The 17,420-nt window shown below is 35.5% G+C and overlaps 1 protein-coding gene across 3 annotated transcripts; it reads right to left on the bottom strand.

Moving 5' to 3' along the window:
* Window positions 1–1,710: 1,710 nt before the first annotated feature.
* Window positions 1,711–13,002, bottom strand: LOC107799033 (uncharacterized). 3 transcript variants are annotated; one of them, XM_075240766.1, is made up of 4 exons: window positions 12,240–13,002; window positions 2,477–3,575; window positions 2,130–2,200; window positions 1,711–2,033 (listed from the first exon to the last, which is right to left on the bottom strand). In XM_075240766.1, exons 2-4 carry the CDS (start codon window positions 2,682–2,684, stop codon window positions 1,770–1,772), a joined length of 543 nt encoding a protein of 180 aa, XP_075096867.1. In that variant the 5' UTR covers window positions 2,685–3,575; window positions 12,240–13,002; the 3' UTR covers window positions 1,711–1,769. The 3 variants fall into 3 exon arrangements, with proteins under 3 accessions (XP_075096867.1, XP_075096866.1, XP_016477584.1); XM_075240765.1 differs by having other exon boundaries at window positions 2,130–2,206; window positions 12,240–13,001; XM_016622098.2 differs by having other exon boundaries at window positions 2,130–2,206; window positions 2,477–3,428; window positions 12,240–13,000.
* Between the last annotated feature and the right edge of the window lie 4,418 nt (window positions 13,003–17,420).

Raw genomic sequence — 17,420 nt, forward strand, 5'->3', positions numbered from 1 at the left:
TTTGTAATTTTGAATTTGGAATTTGAATCTGGTTCAAATTTCTGGTTTACGAGAGGCGATCTGAGGAGAGACAGAGTGATGGAGGAGAACCATAAATTGATTTATGCGTGATGCATATTTTATATGTTTTGTCAGGGGTATAATGGCCATATTATTACGGATTTTTTGTTAGTTGGCTACCAAATCAATAGTTTTTAAAAATAGGGTACAAGTTAAAAGGTGGCATAAATATAGGGTATGGCTGCAAATTACCCAATAAAATTAATTTCCCCGTCAAAGACGATTTATTTGCAGTCATACCCTATATTTATGTCAGCTTTTAACATGTACCCTATTTTTAAAAACTATTAATTTCGTAACCAACTAACAAAAAATCCGTAATAATATGATCATTATACCCCTTCCAAAATATATAAAAGATGCATCATGCATACCAGATTCAAATTCCATATCGACTCTGTCTCTCCTCCATCACTCCATCTCTCCTCAGATCGCCTCTCGCAAACCAGATTTGAACCAGATTCAAATTCAAAATTCAAAATTACAAAATGCATTGTAAGTATTCAAATTCATCTTCAGAATTCAAAAATAGTTTTTGAAATTGATTGATTGAAGTTGTTTGACGGATGAAACATGAACTCTTCACTGATATGCTAAATTTGCATTCTAAATCTGTTTCACGTTGAATTCTAACATTCTAATCCGACAAATTCAAATATGCTGAAGTTTTCCACTGCATAATATGTTGAACGTTTTGGTTTATTTGCTAAACAAGCTGAGTTTTTATACATGCTGAAGTATATGTCTTGTTTATTTGCTAAACAAGCTGAAGTTATTTAGTTAATCTTTAAAACTTCAGCAAAACGAGCTGAATTTTTCCTCCTACACTAGGTAAAAATAAAACATAAATTATAATTTAATATTGAACAAAAACTTTAGCATGAGATGCTGAAGTTATTTAGTTAATCTTTAAAAACTTCAGCAAAATGAGCTGAAGTTTTCCTCCTACATTGGGTAAAAAATAAAACATAAATTATAATTTAATATTGAACCAAAACTTCAGCATTCCATGCTGAAGTTTTTTAGTTCATCTTTAAAAATGAGTTGAAGTTTTTCTCCTACATTGGGTAAAAAAAACATAAATTAAAATTACATATTGCACAAAAATTTCAGCATAGGTGCTGAACCTTTTTAGTTAATCTTTAAAAACTTCAGCAAAACGAGCTGAAGTTTTCCTCCTACACTGGGTAAAAAATAAAACATAAATTAAAATTATATATTGCACAAAAAACTTCAGCATAGGTGCTGAAGTATTTCAGTTAATCTTTAAAAATTTCAGCAAAAAGAGCTGAAGTTTTCCTCCTACACTGGGTAAAAAATAAAATATAAATTATAATTTAATATTGAACAAAAACTTCAGCATGGGATGCTGAAATTTTTAGTTCATCTTTAAAATTTTCAGCAAAACGAGCTAAAGTTTTCCTCATACACTGGGTAAAAAATAAAACATAGATTAAAATTACATATTGTACAAAAAATTCAGCATAAAGTGTTGAAGTTTTTTAGTTCATCTTTAAAAACTTCAGCAAAACGAGCTGAAGTTTTTTAGTTCATTCTTGAATATTCAGCAAAACGAGCTGAAGTTTTTCTCCTGCACTATGTATTTTATTATGATTTTTTGGAAAAACTTCATACCAAAAAATGCTTAAGTTTTCCGGAATATGTAAAATATTTTTCATATAATTTTTAATATGCTGAAGTTTTTTAGTTCATCTGCTAAAAATGCTTATTATTTTGTCCTGCAATATATAATTTTCGGATACTTCACCAACTCTTTGTTGTTCATGATGTTCTTGTCTCTCTTCACCAACAACAACAGCGGCAGAATTACCTTCTGAACCACTCCCTTGTGTACTACCCAACAAAAATGAACATAAATTGAAGTTCAGGATATCACTGGTGTCACATATAGGAGAACTGGAAATCTTCCTTCTCTTAGGATTTGGAATAAGTTGCGATGCATCAGATGAGATCTGCAAAAGCAAGGAAAATATAAATATAAATACAACAGATACAAAAATACATTAGGCAAAAAAACACCTTGTAATATAATTGCAGAAAATAACTACCTGATCTAAGTTTTGAGACACAAATGGTGTTTGCATTCCAACAGATGCACTTCCTTTACCTTCAGATACGCCTATATCTTCATGCAAAAAAAAACTAAATAATACTGACTAAATTTTATAAAATAATACAAACACACTTCACACATGTCTATGAGCCAACAGATGTGAATAGATGTATTTTTCCTTTTTGATATAGCTGAACAAGCTCACCAAATTCTTTTTGAGCTGCATTGAGTCTTTCTGAATATTCATTCAAAAACATAAAAAAGAAAATAAAGTATGTAAAATTTCAAACTGTAAAAAATATAGTTTGATCAAATGTAATAAATTCATGATCTATAGAATACCTTGACGTTTGTCTTCCGTTGTGGTTTCCACAGGTTGCATGCCTTTGTCGATATCAACAATTCTAGCTTCATTCAATTGTGCACCAATGTCGAGGAGCATTGGAGTATTTTCTGGAAGGTTTTTCTCAACTCTATCTTCATTCAATTTAGCATTATCAGAGAGTTTTTGAGTTGTGTCAATTGAAGCACAAATATTTTCAACTTCCATAGTAACAATTTCCTGTGTATCTTCACCTACAAGTTCCTTGCAAATAGCTAGTGCTTCTACAAACCGATTGTCTTTCCCAATAGTGCTAGACACATCACTCGATGTCAGTTCTAAAGTACCAACAGGTGCTTTATTTCCATCGCTAAACAAATTGCCTTTTGCAATATCACTGACCAAAGCACAACTCGGTGCATGTTTTTCAGTATCAACAACTTGATCATCTGCACCTTTCTCAGTTTATAACTCTTCATCATTTCCATCTTTACTCAGTCTATAAACACTAGATTGTTCCTCTCCAACTTGTTGTTGAACATGTTCATCGCCTTCAAGAGCCGCTTTCTCACGTGTAGCATTATCATCTGCGACTTTATGTGATGCATCATGAGCAATATGTTCTTCAATGTCAACAACTTGATTATCTGCACCTTGCTTGCTTCCAACATTCTCAGTTGATAATTGTTCATCATTTCTATCTCTGCTCAGTCTATCAACACTGGAACGTTCCTCTTCCTCTTGTTCTTGAACATGTTGATTGCCTTCAAAAGTCGCTTCCTCACGTGTAGCATTTTCATCTATGACTTTATGCAATGCATCATGAACAGCATTAATATCCGATAGATGTTCGTAACAGTCGTTCATCCTATCATATTATCAATAGTTACTCAAATCAAAATTGCCATCATCCATTCCATTTGATTTGTCGACAATCTTAAACAACTGTTCAAACTTCTCATCGAAATATTCCTAGAAAAAAAATTACTAACAATGATTAATCTGAATAACATTAGTAGAAATAAAATGACTTCTCTATAAATTAAACTTATCGGAAACTTCTTTCACGATCGTGCTTCTTTCTTTTTCTGCATGCCTTTGAACCTCCATCATTACTCTCTAGTATAGAGACACACAACAAAAATTCAGATATAAAAGAATGCTGAAGTTCAGCAAATGCAGAACACAACTTCATCTATTATGATGTTGAAGTTCATCACAAACAGAGCAAAACTTTAGCTCAAAAACATGCTGTAGTTTTACAAAAACTCAACAAAAAAACTTCAGTTCAAAACATAAAGAACATATTTTGTCGAGTAATTCATTCTCAAACTCCGTTGTAGAACGGTTAGAATGACTCTGGGTACGAGATGATTCGCCAATAACAGGAGTTCGATTCGCTTCTTTTGATCGACTCCGACTACGTGGTGATTCGCCAATAACAGGAGTTCGATTTGCTTCTTTTGAGAGACTTAGACTACGTGGTGATTCACCAGTTGAAGGAACCGCATTAAGTACCTTTGAACGAATCCGACTACATGGTAATTGTCCAATTAAAGGCATTAAATTCAATTCCTCTTCTGTAGGAATTATGTCCAATACCCTAAAGTTGCGATATCTCTGCTTAATACAAAAAATTATATTATGAGGGGAAAAAATTAATACGTCAACATATTAACACAAAGACAAAAATAAAAAAATTAACTTACATCATAATTACTGAAGAAATCAAAAAGTTCGTTATATTTAGGCTCTCCCACACATACATTATTTAACATCCTGGGAACCTGAGGGGTATCAAGGTACTCATCCTTTCTTATATACTTCTCCAAAATATCTGGGAAGCGCTGATAGAACCAAGCACATAACGGATATGGAAATCCACCAACTTAATACACAGTTGAATGAAATTTGTTCTGCTTGTCCAATACATGTTTCAGTGAGTAAATGAGCTTCTCATAACACACATTACCCCAAGGATATTCAACACAAACCTTATCATCTTCAACAATAGCTGCATACTCCTCTAGCACAGATGATTTAGTCTTTTTTCCAAACAAAGTACACTCTACAACAAGAATTTCCATAAGCTTCATAACATCATCATCACTCTCGCATATGTGACTGTGATTCACAGCATTCTTTGGAATTTTATTCCGAGTCATAAAATCTCGAATATCCTTCAAGGTCACACCCTTGGACTTACCAAAATAGCGCTTCAGAATATTTCTCTCTCGATTAGTTGGTTTTTCAACATTATGTGGTGTGATCCGCAAACCGCACATAATGTGAAAGTCTTCAAGGGTGAAGGAAACATCATGGCCAAAAATCTTAAAACTAATAGAGTCTCGATCATTGGTGAATATTCGAGAAAGACACAAACAATGAACCAACTTCATGTTGCATTTGAATTCTCCATAGCCATAATATATCAAAATGTACCATTATTAAGCTTATCTCGTTGTGCAGGAGTCAAGAAATTTGCAATTAAACTCTTCAAATTGTGGTTCCCCTTCCAGTAACCCTTACAGTTAAACCAATCTCGAAACACAAAATATTTTTCCCATGGTTTTGTAGGTGGAGCAGCAGGGACGAAAGGACCTAGGGGTATTATAGGTTGTTTAGGTGTTTTAGGTGCATTAGCTGCTTTACGTGCTTTAGCTGCTTTAGGATATTTAGGTGCTTTAGGTGCCATCTGTTCAAGAAAAAAGTAAAATATACAAAAAATAACATCAGGATATTATCAAAAAAATCAGTTAAAGCTTCAACTCTAAGAAGGCTGAAGTTCACCAGTTACAAACAAAAACTTCAGCTCTAATGTAACACCCCGTAAATTTGGCTTATGTATGAATGAGTTAAAGGAGTAGTAAGGTTATATTTTGAACATGTGAAGTCCCATCGAGATGATTACGGGTGAAAATAGTTGTTTCAAAATCAAGATGGAAAGTAAGGTGTATAAGATTTGACAAAATCGACTAAGTTTGCAGAAGGTCTATCTTCCAATAGGTTTAGTGAAAATGTGTAAGGAATTTAGGAAAATGTAAAATAAGAAAGTTGTAGCTCTTTGAAATAGTTTTCCAATGATATATTATGGAGCTCGAACGGATCCCTGTGCAAGAAGTTGTGTGCATTTTAAAGAACAGTATGCGATATGTGCGCCCTGTAGCGCGACCGCACTTGCTTTGAGGCAGTGTTTCTGCCGTTTTGCGCGGTCAGTAGCGCAGTCAGGTCTTCAGGTGCGCGGGCGCGCTCATGGGAGGTCATTTTAAAGCCATATTTCCCCAACAGCCCCAAAACATAAAAACTTGCTCTAGAAAGGGGAACTCTCAAAAACCTAACTCCTTAAGGGTCCTTCCACCACCCAAGGTAACTTTTAATGGTGATTCTAAGTTAATTTCAATTTTTCCAACATCTTATTAACATGGGTAAGCCCTCCATATCATTAGATATTCGATTGGGGAATCATTGTTGAGAGAAGGAACCCTAGAACTCGAATTCAAGAAGATTGAACGTCAAGAAGGTAATATCTTCACCCTCTAATTAATTATAGCATTGGATTAATGATTGTAGACTACAAGATTATGAGATATGAGTTGATGGGTTTCATAGAAAAGCATGAACAATTATAGGTTTGGCTTGTTGATTATTGATTAAGGGTGTTGTTTACCTTATGGGTGATAAAGAATGATGTTGATTATAACCATTTGAGACTTTAGAATTTATCTAAGAGCAAGAGAATGGGTTATTGTGTGTAGAGACACCATTAATAAGGACTATGAGCTTTATGTCACCAAGTGTTTGAGGAAGAGAAAGTCTAGTGTTTTTATCACAGAATACACATACTTTTGAGTGGAGATGGTAAATATGGAAATTTAGAATGGGATTATCTTTCTCATTTCAAAAGCATGATTTGATTGGATGATCGTAAATCGACTTACCAAGTTAGCACACTTCTTGCCAGTAAAAACTACAGATTCAATAGAAGATTATACCAAGTTGTACATTCAGGAAATCGTCTGATGTATGGGACTCTATTGTCCGTCATTTTGGATTGTGGTGCTCAGTTTAAAATGAACTTTTAGAAGTTCTTTCAGAAATGATTAGACGCGTGTTTTTCATCTTCAAAAAGATGGCCAGGCAGAGCTCATTGTTCAAATAGTTGAGGATATGTCCTTGATGTTAAAAGTTATTGGGATGATCACATACCTCTCATTGACCTTGCTAATAATAACACCTACCATTCTAGTATCAAGATAGCACTATGAGAGACTCTGTATGGGCGAAGGTGTAGATCGCCAATTGGTTGGTTCAAAGTTGGTGAAGAGGAGTTGTTGGGACAAAATTTGGTCTATCAGACTATAGAGAAAGTTAAGTTGATTCAAGAGCGTTTGAAGAATACTCAGAGCCTCCAAAAGTCCTATTCGAGCGTGCGGCATAGAGACCTAGAGTTTCAAGTTGATGATTGGATGTTTCTGAAAGTTTCGCTTATGAAAAGCGTTATGAGATTTGGGAAGAAGGGGAAGCATAGTCCCTGCTATATTGGGCCATATAGATTCTTGCGAAGGATTGGTCAATTAGCTTATGAGTTGGAGTTACCACCATAATTAGTGGTGGTACATCCAGTATTTCACATGTCATGTTATAACATTCAAGTTTCCAGTACTCAGATACTCATGTCAGTTCAGTACTCAGATACTCATGTCAGCTCAATACTCAACTACCCATGTTAGTCCAATACTTAAACATTCATGCCAGTTTAGTACTCAAATTACTCAAATATTCATACCAGTTCAATATTCATATATCCATGTTAGTTTAGTATTCATGTATCCATGACAGACCAATATTCAGTCAATGCAGTAGTCATTCAGTTCAGTATTGCAACAGTTCAGTAATCATATATTCATTAAGTTTAGTATACAAGTGTTAGTGAAAGTTCATGTTTCCACCAGACCCATTAGTGAAAGTTCATGTTTCCATGTGAAGTCCCATCGGGATGATTATAGGTGAAAATAGTTGTTTCAAAATCAAGATGGAAAGCAAGGTGCATAAGATTTGACAAAATCGACTAAGTTTGCAGAAAGTTTGTCTTCCATTAGGTTTTAGTGAAATTGTGTAAGGAAATCAGGAATACTTAAAACACAAAAGTTGTAGGTCGTTGAAATATCTTTCCAACGATATATTATAGAGCTCAAACGGATCTCTGTACAAAAGGTTATGTGCATTTTACAGAACAATACACGATATGCGCGCCCCTAGCGCGGCCGCGCTTGTTTTGAGGCAGTGTTTCTACCGTTTTGCGCGGTCAGTTGTGTGGTCAGGTCTTCATATGTGCGGGTGCACTTGTCAGAGGTCATTTTAAAGCCATATTTCATCCCCCACAGCCCCAAAACATAAAAACTTGCTCTAGAAAGGGGAACTCTCAAAAACCGAACTCCTTAAGGTTCCTTCCACCACCCAAGGTAACTTCTAATGGTGATTCTAAGTTAATTTAAATTTTCCCAACATCTTATTAACATGGGTAAGCCCTCCATATCATTAGATATTCGATTGGAGAATCATTGTTGAGAGAAGGAACCCTAGAACTCGAATTGAAGAAGATTGAATGTCAAGAAGGTAATATCTTCACCCTCTAATTAATTATAGCGTTGGATTAATAATTGTAGACTACAATTTCATGAGATATGAGTTGATGGGTTTGATAGAAAAGCGTGAACAACTATAGGTTTAGCTTGTTGATTGTTGATGTTGATTAAGGGTATTGTTTACCTTATGGGTGATAAAGAATAATGTTTATTATAACCATTTGAGACGTTAGAATTTATCTAGGAGCAAGAGAATGGGTTATTGGATGTAGAGACACCATTAATAAGGATTATGAAGCTTTATGTCACCAAGTATTTGAGGAAATGTTTAAGTGACAAGAACATGAGAATTTATACTAATATGGAATCCCTTTGACTTGTATTGATATAGATTAAAGTTGAAAGGGTTGGTGAATGTTGTATTACGCTCAAGAGCAGGAAGTTAAGGTATGTGAGGCTAACTCTCTATATTTGGGAATGTTAATGGTTCTCCCTACACTACATTTCTCTTACCACGTTACCAATTGCCTCAGAAATATAGGTAAGCGTAGTTCCTTGAATAGTTGCAGAACTTCTATTCTCTAGCTTCATAACTCGTTCACCACTTTCATTCTGAACGTTGTGAGCTCAGTGCGTATTCAATATAGACTTGGGTTTGATGTCCTCAAGTCTTAGTGTAGATTACTCAGTATGCCATAAACAGTTGAAGTTTCAGTATTCATAATCAGTTCAAGAATATATGTCTCAGTCTAGTCCTATTCAGTATTCCAGTATTATGTAACTCAGTGTGATCCAGTATTCCAGTATCATGTAACTCAGTGTGATTCAGTATTTCACCATCATTTATTGCAGTTTGATTCTCAGTTCCTGAATGTTGAACACCTGTATTTGGGCTTGAGGCCGTAGTTTATATGATTTATGCATACTTGGGCCTGAGGCCGTAGTTTATGCTTTATATATGTTTGGGCTTGAGGCCGTAGTTTATGCTTTATGCATTTTGGGCCTGAGGCCGTAGTTATGTATACGTATACTTGGGCCTGAGGTCGTAGCTTGTGCACATATATATTGGGCCCGAGGCCGTAGCTTATTCAGATAAACAGGTTGTTCATCATTCAGAAGAGGGAGTATTCATATCCTTACTTCCTTTGTTCAGTTCAGTTATCAGTTATCATTTCAGTTACCGGTTATTAGTTCAGTTATCAGTTATTAGATATCAGTTATTATTTCAATTTCAGTTTCAATAGTTATCATTTCAGTTATCAATTATCAATTCTTAGTTATCAGCTTAGTTTCAGTTTCAGCATTTATAATTCTTTCTTTCAGTTGCTTTACATACCAGTGCAATTTAAATGTACTGATGTCCCTTTTTCCCGGGGTCTACATCTCACGATGCAGGTAATGATTTACAGGTTGATGATTCAAAGCGCTAGGATTCTCGTACCAGCTATTTGGTGATCCCAGTTCTCTCGGGGCATTATCATTTTTTATAGTCTTTCAGTAGTTACAGAGAGTAAATGTCTTTAATACTTCATTAGAGGCTTCATAGACTAGAGTAACAGTTAGACAGAGTTTTAGACCTTTTCATGTTAAGCAATGTTGGCTACATATATGTTTCAGACTTGTTTTAGTATTTCCACACTTTGATTTATATCATCTAGACTTTCAGTATATCTGCATATGTTAGTTTATCTTCTGCATTCAGTACGTTATGATATCACATGTTGATTCAGCCAGCCAGTTGGTTCGCTCGGTCACATGTAGTTAGACACTGAGTGTCGTGTTACGTCCAGGCCCAGGTTCAGGGCGCGACATCTAAAGCTGAAGTTCGCCAGTTACAAACAAAAACTTTAGCTCTAGAACTGAAGTTGGCCAGTTACAAAACAAAAACTTCAGCTCTAGAGCTGAAGTTCGCCAGTTACAAAACAAAAACTTCAGCTCTAGAGCTGAAGTTCGCCAGTTACAAAACAAAAATTTCAGCTCCTAGAGCTGAAGTTCACCAGTTACCAAAACAAAAACTTTAGCTCCTAAACTTGAAGTTCACCGGTTACAAAACAAAACATTCAGCAAAAACATGATGTAGTTTTTAAAAAAACAAAACACAAATTCAAATCCAAAAATAATGTTGAAGTTCATAAAAATATAACAAAAAAACACAAAATATGAAACAAAACTTCAGCTCATATCTAAGGTATCATTGAAGTATTATAAACTTCACACTTTAATAGTATCATCTATTTAACTCTCAAAATTTTAAAAAATTTCGACGTCTCCAAAAATCACTGAAGAATTTATAGAATTTTCATCAACAACACAAACACACGTTCAAAAAACCTAAAAAGACAATCGTAAAAGTAAAACTAATGCACTTATCAAACTAAACCCTAAGAAACTATTTTTTTCATAAATACATGACTATCAAAATCAAAACCAGAAATTAAATATAAAAACTAATACTAAAATAAAATCCAAAAAGTTAATGCAATGTACCTGTGATTAAATCGTAATGTTATTGGGGAACAAACAGTTGAAAAATCAAAAACAACGACGAAAACCGTTTGATTTCAGAGAAGAACAAATCAAAAAATGCGAATAACGAGAGAGAGAGCTAGAGACGGTAGAGGACTAACATATACTTGGAGAGAAAGTAATCTTTTAATAAAGAAGGGCAAAATAGTCTTTTTAAAAGGCTTTTAACAAAAAAACGGGTACGGGTACAAACAAAAAAACAAAGTGGCTAAAGGTTAAAAATTTTACGTCAAAGACTATCATTTTCGAGAATGAAAACACAACTCAATACCAGGAATATCGGCCCTGAATGTTCCCTCTCTTCGGGCCCTAAATAATCTTACCAAACAATCTGAGATTTATTGGATGGACATATTTAGGCCCAATAACAAAAATATTGCAAATTATGAGTGCTTTCAAAGACGAATTTTCAAGAATGGAAAGCATGGTAAAAAATAAGGAAATTTAAATTAAAGCACTTTTAGAAAGAATAAACGTTAAAGTGTTAACTTATACTATGTGAAAAGATAGTGTCTTTAATTTATACTTCAACATCGCAAAGATTTTTTACATTATAAAATTATGGTTACTTATTGCAGCAGGTGTCACACCCCCTTTTTTTACAAACCATTAACCCTCTTAAAATAATAAAAAGATTTTGTAAAGCTCAAAAGGGTTTTCAAATTTGAAAAGTGACAAAATTGTGTTCAAAAGGATTTTTTCAGAGTCGCCACCTGACATTTGATTTCGATGTGTCAGGTCACCGTTTTCTAAAAAAAATGATTTTTTCTCCTTTTTAAAACACTTGAGACTCCAAAACTAAGTCTGCACCAAAGATTTGGGTAAGAGGGTTCATTTGACTCGGGGAGAAGGTGTTAGGCACTCCCCAAGTCCCGTAACTAGTACGGTTGGGTACATGATCAAGTTGGCTCTTAGAATATTCGAATTGAGGTAAAAACAAACACGGAAAAAAAAACACACAAGAGGCTCGAGGTCATCCCTACCTAATAAGAGAAAATGAAAAGGAAAAGAAAAGAAAAGTCCTAAGCTAACCTATACTACGACTTCTGCACCATGCTCGTCAAGGCCTCCAAAATATTTACATAGTTCTTCGGGGCATACCCCGGATAATAATATTTACAAACTTTACGGGGCATTCCCCGGATAAATTCAACTAAGGGACAACCTCTCACCTTATATCCGAACATTGTAAATTAAAATAAACTTTCTAAAGGTTTTCCTACCTAAATGATAAAGGCCTAAGCATGCTCCTAGCGACTTGAACAAATAAAGTATAATTAAACTTAATATTAAGCCCAATTCTACGCATAAACTTATGACCAAAGCCTAGATTTCATTTAATCTAAGCTAACGAGAGCCTCATCTTTTCAAATTCCAACCCCACGGCCCAATTTCGATATTTTCTTTCAAATCCCAAACACAACACTGTAATTTTGAATTGTGATTTTAAACTAAATAAGCTATGGTAAGGGAGAAGTCACTAGCAAACAAGACCAACTAAAACAAAGAAGACAAACCAACATTAGGCCAAGAACATTTAGTTTAAACTCAATAGATCTAACTCCTGAAGCATACATAACACTTAATCATGCAAAATAAACAACCTGATCATATAACCAATCCTTTAAGAATCAATAAGCATATAAAGTCAATAAAATAAGGAAGCGGATACCTTGGACAGTGTATGAACGAGCTTAAGTCTTCGCAAGTCTGTTTCGAAGCTCGAATAACAAACAATGACTCGAACAAAAACGCGACGCAACTGGAACCTCGAACGACCTCGACGGATTGAAAGAATGACCGAACCTCGCCAGATTTTCGGAACTCGAACTTCGATTGCGATTGTGCAGCGATGATATTGAACACAAATCCTAGCTAATTCAAAACTTCATAAACAAGAAGATAATAGAGGGGGTCGTTTTTGGTTGCTGCTGTGAGTGCAGGGGCGGCTACTGGTGGTTCGACGGCTGGAGAATGCTCTGGCAATGGAGTCGATCAGGGGAAACCATTTGGTTCAGAGTCTAGGTCTCGATGGCTTAGGGTTGTGGTCTTGCTGCTTAGGTTACATGGGGTTAGGTTGCTAATTTCTGGCGGTTTGTGGTGGTAGCCGGCGGCTGCTTAGCTAGGTCTTTGTGTTGTCTTCTGCATTGAAGAAGAAGATGGGTTATGGTTTTTGTTTGTTAGGTTGGAGAAGGCTGCTGGGTTTAAGGTCGTTTGGTGTGGCTGGTTCGTTGCTGAAGGTGACGGCTGGTCAGGTTCTTGTTGTAGTGTGCTAGGGTTCCATTGTTGTGTCCACATGAAGATGAAGAAGAAGATGAAGGCTGCTAGGTTTTCTAGGGCTCCTTTTCTTCAAGATTTTCCTTGTGTAGGTTATATCTTCCAGGTTGAAGATCTGATCGCTAGGTCTTGTTTTCCTTATGGGTTTGGGCATGGGTAAGGTATTTGGGCTTCAAATTTGGGCTAAAATTGTATTTAAAAATAGCCCTTTAGCTTTACAAGACTAAAAATGTTGATTTCTTTCCTAAAATAATATACTATAAAATTGTAAAATTATTATTAATTAATTAAAACAAACTATATTATGACATGAAGCTATTTTTGGTATTTTTTTAAAATTATAATAAAAATGGGTAAAAAATAATATTCTTCTTAAAATACCTAATACCTTAATTAAATGGAGAAGAATGAAACTATTTTTTGTATTTTTCAATTTTATGATAAATAATAATGTAAAAGAGTCAAAATTAGTTGAAATAACTATATTTGACCTAAACTAAGTATTTAAAAGCTAAAAAGAGTAAATTCTCGGGGAAGGTCAAAAATTACATGTCTACAGCTGCCCCTCTTTGATTGAAAATACGAAGTATTTTTAGACAAAGAATGACTAGATAGGTTTTTTGACCCGGCCCTTATTTAAAGAGGCAAAAATTTACAAGAAAGGAGAATGTGACCAAGCCCTGGTATCTGAGCTGCCTACATATCCTTGGCTATAAAGGAATCAGGCCACGTGTAGTTCAGAAGTAAGAATAGTGATGGAGCATACCGAGGTGGAGAGCCGATTGAGGTGTCGTTCCGTCGAGGTTCCGGTCCGCGGTCCTGTTATTACCTCAAAATCAAAAAAATGAAAAAGACTAACGAAGCCTGTCAACTATGAGTTACAAGATTCCTATCTATAAGTCTTCTGAAGCTTGATCTTGAGTCTTGAATGGTTCTTCATGCAGACTTTAGATTTGACCCTTGACGCTTGCTAGTTGCAGGTGCTAGTTCATTCTTCTTCAGCTTGTCGGACCAAAACCGGACACCATGCTTGTGACTTTAGTCATGTCTTGAGCAATCCACCTCTTGTCTCAGCTTCTGCATTTTGGATTCACTTCCCTTTTCTTTTTCTTTTTCTTTTTTTTTTTGTTTGTTTTTTTATTTTTGATTGAGATTACTTCTGTTGATCATCTCGGACTGTTGACTCGCATTCTTGCCGCGAGCTTCTTCTACTTCTAACTTGAATTGGATTCTGAAATAACTTTCCTTGTTCTCCAGGTAGACGCCTAATTGTTAAAACTTGAAATTTATTCCCTTGTTCTCCAGGAGGGTGCCTGATTGCCAAAACTTGAATTGTATTCCCTTGTTCTCCAGGTGGGCGCCTGATTGCCAAAACTTGAACAGTATTCCCATATTCTCTTGGTAGGCGCCTGATTGACAAAACTTGAATTGTATTCCCTTTTTCTCCAGGTGGGCGCCTGATTGCCAAAACCCGAAATAATTTCTGTCACACCTCCTTTTTGCGCGCCCCGCCCCGAGGGGTAAGATGCGCGGGTGGGAGTTTTTCCAATTTAAGTGACAATATTCGAAATGGGATTATTTATTTAATTCAGAGTCGCCACTTGGGAAAGGTTTGGCTTTTGGTGTCCCAAGCCACCGGTTTATCTTGAATCCCAAATCGAGGAAAATATTCGACTTTTCAAATGAAGTCTGCGAACCAGAAATTCTAAGTAAGGAATTCTGTTGACCCGAGGGAAGGTGTTAGGCACCCTCGAATCCCGTGGTTCTAGCACGGTCGCTTAAATTGTTATAATGGCTAAATATCTGATTTAAATACAGGTTGTGACTTATGTGCTTTTATTAAGTTTAAACCGCTTTTATTATTATCATTTATTTTTATAGAATTGCAACGTCGTGAAAATGCATCTTGAACCACGTCACAATCAATGCACCCGTAGTTGTTAACACATTTCGACTCCGTTGAGATTTGGATTCGGGTCACATCAATGCGCACCCAAGTTTAAGAGTGTAATTCATTAAGGATGCCTAAGGGGTCTAGCGCGTTATTATTTGTAGAAGGCCATGAAATTTATTAAATGGCCCATCCTGAATTCTAGATAATTATCAAGGTTATTTATTGAGGGCCCCGCGATTTACATCTCATTTGGCGAGGCTCGTCTATTATTTTAGAAGGAACATCCTAAAACGGTTACATTTCTGATGTGTTTATCTCTTAAAAATAGAAGAAAAGATGCGTGCTATTTTTAACTATGTGTTTGGCCCAAATCCGGATTTTAGCTAATCGTCCGATTAATTATTTACGGACTGAAGAAACATTGTACCTCATGAAAACATGCTTTGAACTTGATAAAAGAAATGTATATGGGATTGATGAAATGCTACGACTGTTACAAGAGCTCCCTAACTTTAACTTATTCGGACAAGATTAATTAAAATTGCTTGTTTGGGAAATGCGACTAGTGGTATTTGAAACTCATCCTGTAAACTGCTTCACGCAAACTGAAACTCAAGAGTTTGAAACTGTATTGTCTTTAGCTAGATCTAAACAATCATTTGCCCTTACATATTCGAAACATGCTTAAATAGCGAGTATGAGTTAACAATTGTATTAAAATGGCTGTACATTTCATGGATTGTATTTACATCTTATGTACTACTAAACGAATAAAATGTCACAGTTTCAGATTGGCATAAACTTTAATTAAGTACAACCTTACTAATGTGTCTCTATTAGGCTAACAGACCAAGAAACTACATATCTTAACAACATTAAAAGGCAATTCATAAGCAATACAACAGGTGCTTCTAACTCCTTCAAATCTTTTGATTCATGCTTTCATTGTTACATCAAATGCGAGTCTTAGTATGTACCTGGATATTGGATACAACAGAAGGAGCAAGGGGTCAGTAGGACAATAGAAGCGATACCAAGCAGCAGCAGTAACAGCAGGTACCAATAGAACAACTCCCAGTGCAAGATACAGTTAGAACCGAACAGAAATGGTAGACAGGTAGCAGCAAACAATGCAGTAGGAATAATACTCCAAGACAGACCAATCCAGGGGAAACGAACAATATGAATCAACTAATGAACTCAGCTGATACTTGGAAGAAAACAGAGTTGATTGAACAGGTTGAACAAGACTGGGAATCAGACAAACAAGACAGAAGTAATTGCTGATTTTCTGTTTATCCCTTTCCCTATCTTCTTTCTTTTCAAGAATCCAATATCAGTCTGCAGTCTTGAACTTATACTTAAGTTATCAGAAAGAGACCTTTTCCAGTTTTTTTTACTGTTTTCCCCCAGAACTTCAATTCTCAAAATTTCAGTTTAGGCTCCCCCTGTGTCTCTCTATGTATGTCTGTGTGTGTATACTTCTCAGTGTGTATTTCAGCTCTCTCTTTCAAAAATTCCTCACAGTCTGTCTATTTTCTCTTCTTTTTTTTGTGTCCTATCCCCCCCTTTTTATAAGCCTCTATCCTACTTTTTTTAACAGCCTGTTTTCAGAAATCACAGTACCCTTCCCATGTGCCTTCCATTTTCAATTCCAACTTTAGCTAATTAAGTATTAAAACCCATTCACATTCCCTGGCAGATTCAACTTTTCATTTTATTATCTAAAAGCAAGTATGGGCAGTAGAATATATCTGACAGCATATGCTGTCAAATTGTTTAAAACTTAAAAGCTTCTTAATGCAGAAAAACAGGCTGTGCACAAGGCACATGAGGTGCACCAATGCACATGCTGTGCACGAGTGCACATGCCTTCCAATTCAGAATTTAAACATAAACAATCCTTTTTACATTGACTGATCCAAATCAACAGCTATAAGTAAACAAAACTGGTTCTGAATTGATCTCAACAAATGTTCAACAGAAGCAAATCGATTTACTATGCTCAGACAGTTGAAATTAATTGACGACACATGTCGACTCGACTATATTAGTATTAACATACACAAATGTAGCCAAATCAGACATTCAAAACCATGGGACACATGACTCGACTTATACTGATTAAGAAGGATTATACTTTGAGGAATCAGTAAGTCAGTACAAATTTGGGATACAACCAATACACATGTCTTATCAGAATAGGAGGGGTTCAAACAAAACACAGTGGTTCAGGCAAAGTGGTCAATCAGAAGGTAGTAAAATTTAAAGACACAAATTGAAACAAAACATGACCAGATATTTAAAACAAAACACACGGACTAAAACAAATAAAGGAAACCAAACAAACTCACCTTAAAGCTTGCAAAGTTAAAAATTTGAACTCGGATTTGAACAACTTTCTTAAGGCTGAACGGGCTTTAATCGAAGTGTTTCTCAAATGAGAAACACTTGATTAAAGTCCATCAGACCTTAAAACTCTTTGGTTTGAACCAGTTTGAACCAGTGACGAGGGACCTTGTGGTTTCAAAACTCAGATCTAATATTCGTGCTTCCCTGGTTAGATTCGGACCAAACCAAGTATGGTTTGGTCACGAGGAAGGTCCGGGGAGTGTCTGGTATGAAGCTGGGGTTGTTTGGTGTAGATCGAGTTTGACTCGAATCTTCAAATGAAGATTCGAG

Source organism: Nicotiana tabacum, chromosome 20 (genome assembly GCF_000715075.1).
Source record: "Nicotiana tabacum cultivar K326 chromosome 20, ASM71507v2, whole genome shotgun sequence".
Taxonomy (NCBI): domain Eukaryota; kingdom Viridiplantae; phylum Streptophyta; class Magnoliopsida; order Solanales; family Solanaceae; genus Nicotiana; species Nicotiana tabacum.